We start from the raw sequence: 13,317 nt of genomic DNA, 5'->3' as shown, positions 1-13,317 counted from the left end.
TTTATTCTAGCAAAGTATGTGCACACTGTCTGAAAAACTACAAAGCACTGATAAAAGAAATCAAAGACATAAACACATAGAGAGACAGGCTATGCCAATATTGTCTGACTCAATATTGTCAGACTGTCAGTTTTCTCCAAAGTGACCTATGAATTTGGTAAAATCCTAGTCAAAATTCCACCAAGCGTTTTTTCAGTAGGAATCGACAAAATGATTCTAGAATATCTACGTAAAGGACATAGAGTAGATAAACAATTTTGAAAAAGAAAAAATACACCTCGTGTGTGTGTGATGTAATGTGGAGGACACACCATATTACCTAATTTCAAGATAATATAAAAGCAAGACCAAGACAGAGTAAAACAGTAGAGTAAAACAACAGACACACAGATTAACAGAACAAGGTATAGAATCCAGAAATAGAACAGTACATCTATGGTCAACTGATTTTTGATAAAGGTTTCAAGGCAAATCAATAAAAAAGTATGGTCTTATTAACAAATGGTACTAGAAAAGTGTACATTCTATACAAAAATATGAACCTTGACCATATTTTACATTATATTGAAAAATTAACTCAGAAAGTGTCAACAGAGATGCAAATGTAAAAAACCAACCAAACAAACAAAATATACCCCAGCTGTATATAACAGTCCTAGAGAGAAAACAGGAGATAATTTTTGAGTCTTTGGGCTAGGTAAAAATTTCTTAACAAAGAACTCCATGTTCTATGTTATGCATGAGCCATAAAAGAAAAAAATTGATGTCACTGTGAACTATATTTTACTAAGGTAAAAATCTCAAACTTGTGAAGAAATACTGTTAAGAAAATTAAAAGCTACAGACCAGGGGAAAAAGTTGCCAAACATATCTAATAATGAATTGCTAATAAGAATATGTAAAAATCTTTTACAACTCAATAATAACTATTTTTAAAACTGGATGAAAGATTTGAACAAATGTTTCACAAAAGAAGAAACACAGATGTCACATAAGCACACAAAATAATGTTCAACATCAACAGTCATTGCATGAATGTAAATAAAAACCACAAGATAAACTATATATACACTATTAGAATGTTAAAAATGAAAAGAAAATTGACACTATCAAATGTTAGCAAGGGTGCAGAGCCACTGTAACTCTCAAATATTTTTGGTGAAAATGTAAAATGGTAAAGCAACTTTGAAAACAGTTCGATGGTTCCTTATAAAGTTAAACATATACTTAACATATGACTCAGTAATCCCACTCCTAAGCACTCCAGAGAAATGAAAACACATGTCCACATAAAAACTTTACACATATCTTTATTGTGGGCTTCTTTCATAATATTCCCCAAACTGGAAACAATCCAAATATCCACCAACTGGTGAATGAGTAAATAAATAATCCCCATTACAGAATAGTAGTCTGTAATAAAAATGAAGAAACTACTAATATATGTAACAATATGAATGAATCTCAAAAGCATCATGCTAAGTTAAAGATATCAAAATGAAAAGTATGGGTCCATTTATATGTATTATTCCTTTTAAATGGCAAAACTGTAGCATCAGAGATCAAAAGAATCATTGCCAGAATCTGAGAGTTAGAAAGAGGAGACTCATTACAAAGAGGTATAAAGGAATTTTTTGAGTAATGGCAATATTCTGTATCTTGATTTTGGTGGTAGCTACACAATTGCACGACTTTGTAAAAATTTATAGACCTGTATATCTAAGAAGGATGAATTTTTACTACATGTTAATTACACCTCAACAAACCAACAAACAAATAAAAGACTGTCACACCAAGTGTTGAAGAGAATGTGGAACAACCACAATGCTCATTCACTGCTGAGAGGTATGGAAAATGATACAACCACTTTGGGAAATAGTTTGATATTAAAAAAATAAAGTCAAGCATATACTCCAATAATTCCTCTCCGAGTATTACCCAAGGGAAATAAAAGCATGTATCTATGCAAGCACTTATACATGAATGTTCATCAGCCTTATTTACAATAGTGCAAAATTGGAAACAAAATGTTCATAAGAGGTGAAAAACCAAATAAAGCACAATATACCCATATAAAGAATATCATTCATCAATAATAAGGAATGAACTATTGATAAATCTACTCCATGGATGAATCTCAAACATTATGCTGTATGAAATTCCATTTCTGGAATTTTACATAAATTCTAGAATTGGATGTATCAGTAGTTTATTCTTTTTATTGACGAGAGAGATTTCTTTAATATAGGCCATAGCATAATTTATTCACCTGTTATATTTATGAAATAATCTACTGGAAACATTTCTTAGTCTATAAAAATGAAGATTTTAATTTTATAGCTTATAAGATTAAAAATGCTGGAGTAAGCACTAAATAAGATACTGTAATTACATCACAATATTTGATAAGCATATAATCAAAGATAGTTGGAAACTACATCTTAGTGAGGTCAAATAATTTGCCAATATCACAGCTAGAAACCCAGGTCTTCTTGATTCCAAATTTCTTAACCATTATGCTGTCTTAACAGCCACTATAAGGTTACCGTAATTTGCAGGTACAAGAATTTTCTTTTCCTGACGTTTAAGGAGTTGAAACAAAGGGAGACACTAGAATTTTAACAGGCCAAAAAAGAGTTTTCTTTCTCCATACTTCAGGGGTTTGGAAAACTGCTTATACAGCAATTAGAATAGACTCTAAAAGCTCTAAAAAGCTCTCTGCTAACCTACTGGGAACAGATCCCAAATCTTGGATTGATTTGGATCTTGCCTATATAACTAGTCAAGAGCCTGGTTTTCTTTTCCACTGGATATTCTCAGCAAACGTTACAGTATAAAATATCAAAGGGGAACATCAGAAGCTATACTACAAAAGTGAGCTGTCCTTTGACACCAGTACTGAATATTCAGAAGGGCTTCATGCCCAAATTTAATATTTCATATATAATAATCCCTTAGTCACATCTTAAAATACCTTATCATTTCTCTCTCTCCACATTCTCAATGGGTTATTTTGCTCCTGAAATCAACAAAGACCAAAATAAGAAATAATCCTGGCTAATCAAGGAGGGACTACTTCACGAGGTGAGCATCCCATTGATACAGCTGTGTGATTGTGTCTGAAACTCTTCTGCAGCTCCCTGCTTGCTGACAGGCGTCCTACAGAAGGCTCCTTCCTGTATGGCTGCCTGAGTCAGATGTTCCTGACTGCCCGTCTGCCTCCGCGCACTCACTCTGGCCTGCTTCCCACTGCAGTTGTTTCTTTAACTTGGTTCCTGTGCCATCTTGGTTTGCTTCATTGAACTTGACACTTGAGACAGCCCTTTGGGTTCCCTATCTTTAGTGATGTCTGGTTCCCCTTTCATAGTTCATTCTATTTCATTTCTTTAACAAATCCTGGTTTCTGAACTTGCCTAATAGAGGGTTTTAACCTTCAGATCAGGTTCTGGATGTTCTTTTTGTTCCTTGTTCACCATGGGCCTATGCTTGTAATGATGGCTCCCAGAGAGCTAATTCTCTTACACTGATGGGGGCTTCTTTCTTGGCAAAATGAAATATGCCCCAATTCTCCAAATCTAGCCCTTTGCTGTCACTCTCTGCTGCCCTCCAGCAGCTACCATTAGGATACATTTTTCGACCCCATGGACTGCAGCCCACCAGCTCTTCTGTCCATGAGATTTTACAGCAAGGATACTGGAGTGGGTTGCCATTTCCTTCTCCAGGGGATCTTCCAGACCCAGGGATCGAACCTGGATCTCCTGCACTATAGGCAGATTCTTTACCGACTGAACTACAAGGGAAGCCCTGATAAAAATTAGCTCCAAGAAATAGCAACCCACTCCAGTATTCCTGCCTGGGAAATTTCATGGACAGCAAAGACTGGTGGGCTACAGTCCATGGGGTCACAAAGAGTTGGACACAACATAGCAACTGAGCACGCATGCACTGGCTCCACTGCCCTTTGGCCTATGAGTATCCTCTAACAGGACACTAGATTGTAGTCAATGCAGGTGAGCTTTGTGTTTGGAGCTCATCAGGCTTCAACTCACCCAGTACTACCAACAGCAGCCTCTGATTCCACTGCTACTCCCAGGGAAATTCATTGGTGATGACTTTCCTGTCCTTTCTCTTGAAGATGTTATTATCTAAGAAATTCACAAATTCCAGGTTTACGCATATGCATATCCACACTCTGTTGGAGGTAAGGGAGAAATCTCCTGAGTTTCTGAGGCTTGACTTGCTGGGAAAGTAGAGAGTGATGCAGTGTCTCAGGTCAGCCTAGTAGCTAGTCTCACAGACTGCCTAGGTCTTTTATGATTTAGCATGAGGATTACAAATGTCTATGAGCCAACGTAGAATTAGAACTTATTTGCTCGTCACATAAGAGTTGAAAGGGAATAAAACTAGCCTCTGAACTGACATATTTCACTATGGGGCTATCTGGAGTGATGCTGGCACCATGCCCAAATTAAAAGTTACAGAGATTTTACTGGACCAAAGGAGTAGGAGGATTGTCACAGACTATGGACTCACACTTCCGGAAAGGCTATTCTATACTCTGGTAGAACCTCTAGCTGGCATATCTCTCTGCCTCCAGTTTAAAGTAGGAAGCAGTGGACAACTCTGTTGACCAGCTTTAGATTAGACGAGCCATCTAACCCAGGACTGTACCAATATGAGGTGCCAGTAACAATGGAAAATGTTAGCTTGGGCAGCTTGACTTATCTGAGGTCAAAAGTCTAGCTCAGTAGAGTCTATTCTTGGAAATGTTCCCATTTTTACTTTTTTTTTTTTTTTTTAACAGAACCAGACCCAAAAGGGCTTCCCTGGTAACTCAGCTGGTAAAGAATCTGCCTGCAATGCGGGAGACCCGTGTTCAATCCCTGGGTTGGGAAGATCCCCTGGAGAAGGGAATGGATACCCACTTCAGTATTCTGGCCTGGAGAATTCCATGGACTGTATAGTCCAAGGGGTCACAAAGAGCTGGACATGACTGAGCGACTTTCACTTACTTATACTTAGAGACCCAGAAGTGTTAAGCTTTCTCCTACTTCGGAATAGGAATTATTTGCTATCAGAACCTCCTTTAAGGTTAGAGGTATCACTGTGAAGGTTATGAGCAACTGTCAAAACAACATGGGTGAAAGAATTTTGTCAATACAATTAGAAAAACCTGCCTTCAAAAACCAAAGGACTACTTTTTGAAGTATTTCAAGTTAACCATCTTATTTGTGCCAGGCTGCCAACCATACCTAAATACTCTTTTGTGAAAGCCTGCTTATCAATATGCAGCAGACTTCACTTTGTCCTGGGGATATTTACAGAAAATTCTGCACAACTGACCAGTATAGCATCAATACCAAAAATAGATTATCTAGACAAAATGGCATTCTCTCAAAGCACCAGGGTAACATGAAGAGAGATTTTGGGAAGGGTAGAACATTAAAAAGGCTATTTTACAAGCATGGGCAAACTATACCAGAATGTAAGCTCCACAAGGGCAGGGACCATATTTTATTCATTATCCTGTACCCCCTACACCACTATAGCCACTATACCCGCTGTAAAAGTGTTTGGCATAGTGGTGAATGAATGAATGAATGAATGCTTCCTGAATAGAGGGCCTATATTAACATTTAAATGCTTGCCATACTTATGTCAAGACATGACTATAGCTGCAGGAACTTCTAGTAGCTCTGTATCAGCAGAGATTTGTGAAGGTGTTCCAATATATTATTAATACTACAACCTCTTCTAATCAGCAAATGCCTTTGGGATATGATAACCCTGGATTTCATTTCTGAAATGACATCTACCTACATTGTTGTTCAGTCACTCAGGTGTGTCCAACTCTTTGGGACCCCCAAGCAAGCCAGGCTTCCCTGTCCTTCACTATCTCCCTGAGTTTGCTCAAACTCATGTCCATTAAGTTGGTGATGCCATCCAACCATCTCATCCTCCATTGTCCCCTTCTCCAGCCCTCAATCTTCCCCAGCACCAGGGTCTTTTCCAATGAATCAGCTCTTCACATCTGGTGGCCAAAGTATTGGAGCGTCGGCTTCAGCATCAGTCCTTCCAATGAATATTCAGGGTTGATTTCCTTTAGGATTTACTAAATTTAGGATATACTGCTTTGATCTCTCTACTGTCCAAGGGATAGGTTACATACGCTATCATTGGTTGTGTAGATAATCTTTTCCTAGATAATGCAACTAACGGCTCAAACCGTTCCTTCCAACCCCACCATTCACAGCACTTATAGAAGTGACATCTTCCAATTTCATGGGTTATCAAACTGTTTGATTAATAACTCTGGTGCAGATGACTCCCAGTTTTATAGGTCATTATTAAATACCCACAAACTATTTCAACTGAGCACCTGGAGAGTATTTCTACTGACAACATTACCAATCCACACACTTCAATACTAGAGGGTTAATACACCATGGTCTCTACTTTCCTCCACCAAGAATATCCTTTCATAAAAACTTTCCCCTACTATCTACACCCACACCTCCCTTCTTTACCGTCACTCACTGACAACTGCTCAGTAAACACATGGTGAAACTACAGGCTACCACCCCTCCCTATTAAGAAGTACATGTGGGAAATGGCTTTCTCCCAGTTTAATACTGGAAGAAATGATCAGTGATGAAGACTGATCCTGAGGCTTTTCATGCTTCCCCGCTAGCCTAGCCTCCTATGTAATCATCTAGTTAAGGGTTGTTTAGTATGGTTAGTGTGAAATAATATAAAATAAATTCTATTAAGTATCATTTTGATACATGCTATATTAGACAAAAGCACTTTTTTTATATAAATGGATATTCTACTGAGGCTAAAATATAAGTGATTATTAAGCAAAGTTAGGATTTTTTTCCATAAGAGACAACAGCAGTCAAGCAAAGGGGACATATTACTCTTAATGGGAATACTGTTCATTAAACTTGGGGGTAGGCCAAAAAAGACAGAAAGTAAATTTAATAAAAAGACAAAATTTTATTGAACAGGATCAAGATAGGAGGGGAAATAAAAGGGGCAGTTCTACAAAGTAAGATTCTTGAGTGGTTCTCAGGTTTCCCTACCTGATGTTGGCTAACTTATTGATTTTGCCTATATCTCTCTAACAGGTATAATACCAGAATTTGTTCAATATCGCCAAAGAAATTTAGAATTATTTCTCTTAGATCCTATAGTTGTTTTTAAGGCATGTTAAGTGCCTGCAATGGAAATGCACTGTGTTTACTTTAGACAGAAGGTTCAGAAATTGGAGAATAACTGGCCTAGAGGGAATGTCACCAACTCAATCTAAAAAAAGCCACAGATATCTTGGGATGGCATTGCTGTTTAAGAATCGTTGCCAACAAGCTCCATTCAGGAGATCTGATGCAATGTCACAACCTAATTCATTCAGCTTTATAAAACTCTAGTATATTGGAAGTAAATAACTGTTGATGCCAAAGAACAGAAAATAATGTGACGTTGCTAAAGAACACATTCAAGCCTTTCCCTACTGGTCAGACATGGAAGGTGAACAGCTAAAAATTAACTAAATAATGTAATAATTATCAGGGGAAATTAAGACTCTCATAATGAATGGAATAACAGAATGTGAAATGTTTCAAGGTAACTTGTAATAAACAGCATTTGATGAGGAGTTATGGAACATAAAAAAAGAGGTCCAAGAAGAAGCTGAAAAGTAAAAGCAAAGAATAAAGAAGAGGAATTAAGAAAATGGTATTTAAAGAGATGAGCTTAATACTGAAAGGCAGAAAGACAGTTAGATCCTGCTTAACAACAAACACACAGATGCATACATACACATGCACACAAACATGCACAAAGATTTTCGAAAAAATACTTAAATCCAGCTATTCTCGATTTAACTCTCCTCTCGGTTTAACTCTCCACTTTTTCCATGAAAAATTTTATACTGCTCAGGCCTACAAAGACCTCTCTACTTCATGGTCTTTTTTTTGTACTTAGAGATTCAATCTTGCTCCTGACTTGCATTGTTTATTTTGCATCATTATATAAAAGTCATATTCCAACTAGACTGTAAGTTGGAATCAATTTCCCTATTCCTTGAATTTGGGCTGGCCCTGTCTGTGACCAGTTCTAGCCAACAGAATGCTGAAGAAGTGATATTTCAAGTGTAGACCTCAAGAGGTTTTCACGTTTCCTCTTGCTTTCCTGGAAGCCTGCCAGGATGCCATGTGGAGAAGCCTGGCTTGGGCTGTTGGTTAGAGAGAAATCACAAGGAGCAGAGAAGAGTCAGCTTAGCTAAGGCATCCTGGATCAGGCAGTCTGCAGCCACTCTAGTAGCTCATCTCAAAGTCTGATGAGCTCAGCTGAACCTATCTAGTCAGTAGAAACTTGAGCTAAATAAATGATTCCTGTTTTAAGCCAATATGTTGTGGGGTGATCTGTCATGCAGCATAAGCTGTTGAAATAACTGAAACATACACAATGGTTTTAGCCTTCCAATGAAATACTTACTCATAGTGTGCCTTATATTAGAATCAAGTATTTGCTGTTCACCTCTTTGCTATTAGAGTGTATTATATCCACTATGTATTCCCACAACACCTAAGTTGTAATTTGTTCATAGTAGGCACTCAGAGTTTGATAGACTGAAATGAAAATCAACTAAAGTTCAAATTCTGGTGTTCTTCGGCATTATTTACTTAAAGTTTAACAATAGAAGAAAATACCAACCACAGTACTGTCTGAGAATCAGATAACTACTGAGGACCTGCTAGTGGCCTTGAGTCGCTACTCTCAATTATGAACCATTAAGAGACAGCGACTTCTATTACCTAGAATATAAATGCTACTTCAAGACAGTTAATAAGTGAGCCCTTAGGCTGACCTTCTCAATACTTAGGATTAATCCAAATTTTGGATTTTAATAGAAATACCACACATTTGATACATGGATGTGAAATTGTACTGCAATCCTACTTTCATGAGCTTGGGAATACAGAAAATATAAAGTGTAAAAGGAGAAGATTTTGATTTGTACTAATTCCCACTAACAGGTGGTTTTCTAAACCCAGAAACCTGACAAATGACACATATATGTAAATATGCTTTAATTCTGAAGTGCTTTACAAATGTAAAAGATCATGAAATCCTGTGTATTCAGAATGTCATTTCACTTTTTTCCTTAAGAAGTAGAAAAATCAGAGTAGACAGAATGGCTCAGAAAGGATAAATAGTTTTGCTATCCACATCTAATTTGCTTCCTAATAAAATTCTATGGCTTTCAAATGACACTCGACTATTATAGTGTGTACAGAGATGATTTCATCAAATATTTTATGTTTTGAATATTTTCAAAATTATCATTCAGTTGATAGTGTGAAACACTCTAAAGCAAAAGGACATGAAAAGCATGATCAGCATGAATATATTCATAAACCAGTGAGCAAAATAAACTCAATGACAGTAAGAGAACATCCTTGCTGCACTGAATGGGCACAAACCGCCCTTTTCCATGGGTGCATACATGTATCCTATAACGTGCTTTAACTTTAACTTCAGACATTTCTGATCAATACTGTTATCTTTGACTTATAAGGAACATAATGGTTAAATCAAGCTGTAAGGTGGATAACTGAGCCAAGACATTAAAGGTTTAGACAGGCTAAATAAATAATTAAATGACTAATTATTAAATAATGATTTAATGATTAAAATCTGGTTTGTTAATAAAATGTCTTAAAAGGAAAACACAGTCCAAAGAGAGCGAAACCTTCAGCTGTGGTATATAAAATCAACCACATAAGAACTAGATATAGAATGGGTAACAATGTCATGTATGAAAAAGATTCAGTTTCTAGCAGATGGAAGCTCCATAAATCAGGATACATTTACATGATTTTTAAGATCAGCACCCAGTGTAGCCCCCAATTTCTGTAACTCTACTTTAGGATTCCAAAGAGTACAGGCAAAAGGACATATATTAAAGGACACCTAATCATGTCTTATTTGAAAACATACTTCCAGGCTTTCTATTTATAATCTGAACATCTCTTATACTTCATAAGCTGCTCCCTTTAAAAACAATGCTCACTTTAATTAATTTATGAGAATGACTAAGATGGACTACAAAGAGATATGCATTTTCAGCATGGGATGGGGAAAGATCATTTTTGTCACCCTGATTTAACCTACCTGAGGCCTGCTAGTAATGAGCTAGGGAAGTTTTTCATATGATCTAAGAATTTAAGCTGCCTTAATAGAGACAGACACAAATAGAAATTAAGTGATAGATTCAATAGGAAGAGGCATACTCTTTCCTGATTCAGTGAGTTTTAGAGTTTTTTCTACCACTAAAAATTTCATGCAAAGAACTCTGAGAACAAAAATGTAATAGAAAAGAGGAACTTAAGCATAAACAACAGTGTTCACTGAGAACTCACAAGTATTTCAGCACTCATCCCGGCTCAGACCCACCTTATTTTGGCTGTGCTTTCTAACTTACTCCTTTAGTTAACATTTTCTGTGAACACTAGTTACTTTCCATAGGGACCAAAACCACAAACTTGAGAGAATGGCCACACTTCCTTTTCATGAACAGTGAGAAGAGAAAATTTTTTCCTTGGATGTGTTTTTCCAATGAAATTCAATTTCTGCTTTCCAAGAAAAACCAACTGGCTCAGAAGTCTCTGAGAAGAAACAGTGAGGGGATACTCAAACAGATACCATACCACAAAACTCCAAAGCAAAATCCCAATCTTTCAGCCTTAACATCAAGTCAAAGGGTTAAAACCTGAACACCTCAGTTGACTTGCTGAATCCACAGGTGGAAGATCTAAAGGGTGGAAAGAGATACTCAGCTCCATTTGGGACCATGCTGAGAAAGCCTTTATGTTCCTCCACCTCAACTCCTAAATATTAAGTTGACACACGTTTCTGGGACGCGGCCTGAATCCTCAAACTTTGGTGGGTCTATAGAGACACAATTTTCTATTTTCTGCTTAACAGGGCTTTCCAGAATTGTCATCAGATGACAGATTACACCACCAATCCACAAGGATTCAGGGGTAGCTCAGGCCATCCATTATGGGTTAAAAGCTGTTCTAGCATGAATCGAGTCACAGTGGTAAGGAGACTACCAATACAAGGGGTCCTACAGCTTTAAGAAATACCCTGGGCATCTAAAAGTTTTCAGAATGCAAACTTTGTCAGCTCTGAAAACAAGAGGCACTGCATCATTATGGCAGGAGAAACAAAGCCAGCACCCTTTTAAAAACAGACAAAAAAAAAAAGATTGTTTTAATAGGAGAGAAGCATCAGTCATTGATTCTTACTTCATTCACACTTTCTATCCAACCCCATCCATCTTCAGAGTGAAGAGATGACAGAGCCCAGTTAACTCTCTCCCTCTTTCGGCCCCCACCCCTACTGCTCCTCTGTACCAAATCCACCAAGACCCACCAACCCGCCCTTTTCAATCTGCAAGCAACAGCTCTATAGAATGACTCTGTCTGATGGGCTTGCAAACCTCAGGTATACCTAAGTACCAGCTTTCATCACACTACTTTAGTAGGGTTACCTGTCAGGTTATCATGACTGGTTAGGGCCTTTAGTAATCATCTAAAATGACCACTCAGTCACTCAAGGCTGACCACATTCTACGAAGGTGGGGATGAGAAGACTTAAGGGAACAGAAAAAAAAAGTCAACAAACCAAACCAACAATCCAGAATGTAAAATATTTCATTTTCATTAACTGTTACTGCCCTCATTATCTGCACACAAAGGTTCTCTAAGCAGGCAGTCTCTGCATCGGTGCACCTGCCTAGCATCAGTTTGCCGAGTTATCTTTTCTGCTGTGTCTGCAAAAGCCAACTACAGCACAATGGGTCACATCACTTGAGGGTCACTTGAGTCCCGCTATATTCTGGGGCCCTCCTTCCACCTCCTCCCTTTCCTTCCATCCACAAAACCTTTAACTCCACCATAGCTAAGGATCCCAGATAGCTAAATAAAAGAGGTGGCCTCAAACACAGGGAAAAGCCCTTAGGTCTCCAGTGTGAATCGCCAATGCCAACGCCCCTCCCCTCTCCTTTTCCTTAAGACCTGATGGTCTTCAGTCACACATCTTAAAAGAAAAACAAAAAACAAAAACACAAAGACTTACTTGTCTCAAGTCGATGAAGGCCAACTGCAGCGTGTCCTCCTGGAACCCAGGCACCGGGCCGGATCTGGCAAACTCTGTGGGAAAGAAAAGAGGATAAAAAGCGCCTTTAACTAACCATGGACAGGGAGATTGGCAGACGGATGACAGGGAAGACAAGAGAGGCTGGGGGAGAGGAGGACCGAGCTTCTAAGGAGTCATGTCTCTCTCCCTTCAGCTTCTTTGTCTGCCCTTCAAAATTCGTGTCATCAAAACACCATTAATTCCAGCATCCTGACAGCAAGGAAACTGTACTAATTCGACCTGAAATTTATTCCCATGAGCTGTGCTGGGCTTCAGAGTATTTGTTTTGTGAATGGACAAACAACTTGCAAAGGAGGAGGGAGTGGGGGAGAGAAAAAAGTTTTTCCTCTCAACACAATAAAATCTTCAGCTGTGAAACTCTTTTCAGTTCCGAAAGCTATTTATATTTTAGATCGCTGAAGGAATTTTCTAATTTCACGCCTGTCACCTCATTCCCCAAGCATTTATCAAAAAATATTCCCTGCCACATCATTAATTATTCCCTCACTGATTATTTGCATTATCTCATGAGTTCATTATTGCCAACCCACACACAGACACACAAACACACACACCGGCAGCAGAGGCTGCCAATCCAGTGCTTGGCTCTTCAGTAAAAGAGTATTGCAGATATGAGAAGACCCATCTAAACAAATATCACTGCAAAAACTTAGGGAGTATTTGTATAAGTCCATCCTCCTAGGGTATTCTTTGCTCTTGACTTTTACTTCTATTCCACTCTCAAAAATTATTTTTCTCTTCCTCTACTCCAATTGAGTCTTAGGTCAAAGAGACACATGAATGCTATTTGCAATTTACAGTAGCGCCTTGGGTCCATGCTTAGTTTATGACTCTGGCTTCTACATCATTAAGAAGAAGGTAACTGCACAGGACTATAGGGAAATATACTAGTTAACAGTTAAGAATGTCAAGTTTTATTGTCCCTAAGCCCTGCTTATTACAAAATCAAAAGGTCTTGTTTAAGCCCCTATATACAGACAAAACACAGAGAAAATTCAAAAGCTGTACAGTTAGTATCCCTTGAATTCTCTCTGTGAAGTCAAACAAAGCAAGATAAACATTTAACATCAATCTACTATTTACCTC

The 13,317-nt window shown here is 37.9% G+C and overlaps 1 protein-coding gene across 1 annotated transcript in view; it reads right to left on the bottom strand.

The window, feature by feature from the left end:
- EXOC6B (exocyst complex component 6B) overlaps nucleotides 1-13,317 on the bottom strand; it is a 675,781-nt gene that overhangs the window by 144,181 nt on the left and 518,283 nt on the right. Inside the window, 1 exon segment of the mRNA XM_070476359.1 lies at nucleotides 12,151-12,224. Coding sequence (XP_070332460.1) covers nucleotides 12,151-12,224 — 74 coding nt within the window.

This window comes from Odocoileus virginianus, chromosome 2 (assembly GCF_023699985.2).
Source record: "Odocoileus virginianus isolate 20LAN1187 ecotype Illinois chromosome 2, Ovbor_1.2, whole genome shotgun sequence".
Lineage (NCBI taxonomy): Eukaryota > Metazoa > Chordata > Mammalia > Artiodactyla > Cervidae > Odocoileus > Odocoileus virginianus.
The sequence above is the reverse complement of the archived record's forward strand: the minus strand, read 5'-3'. Positions and strand labels throughout refer to the sequence as shown.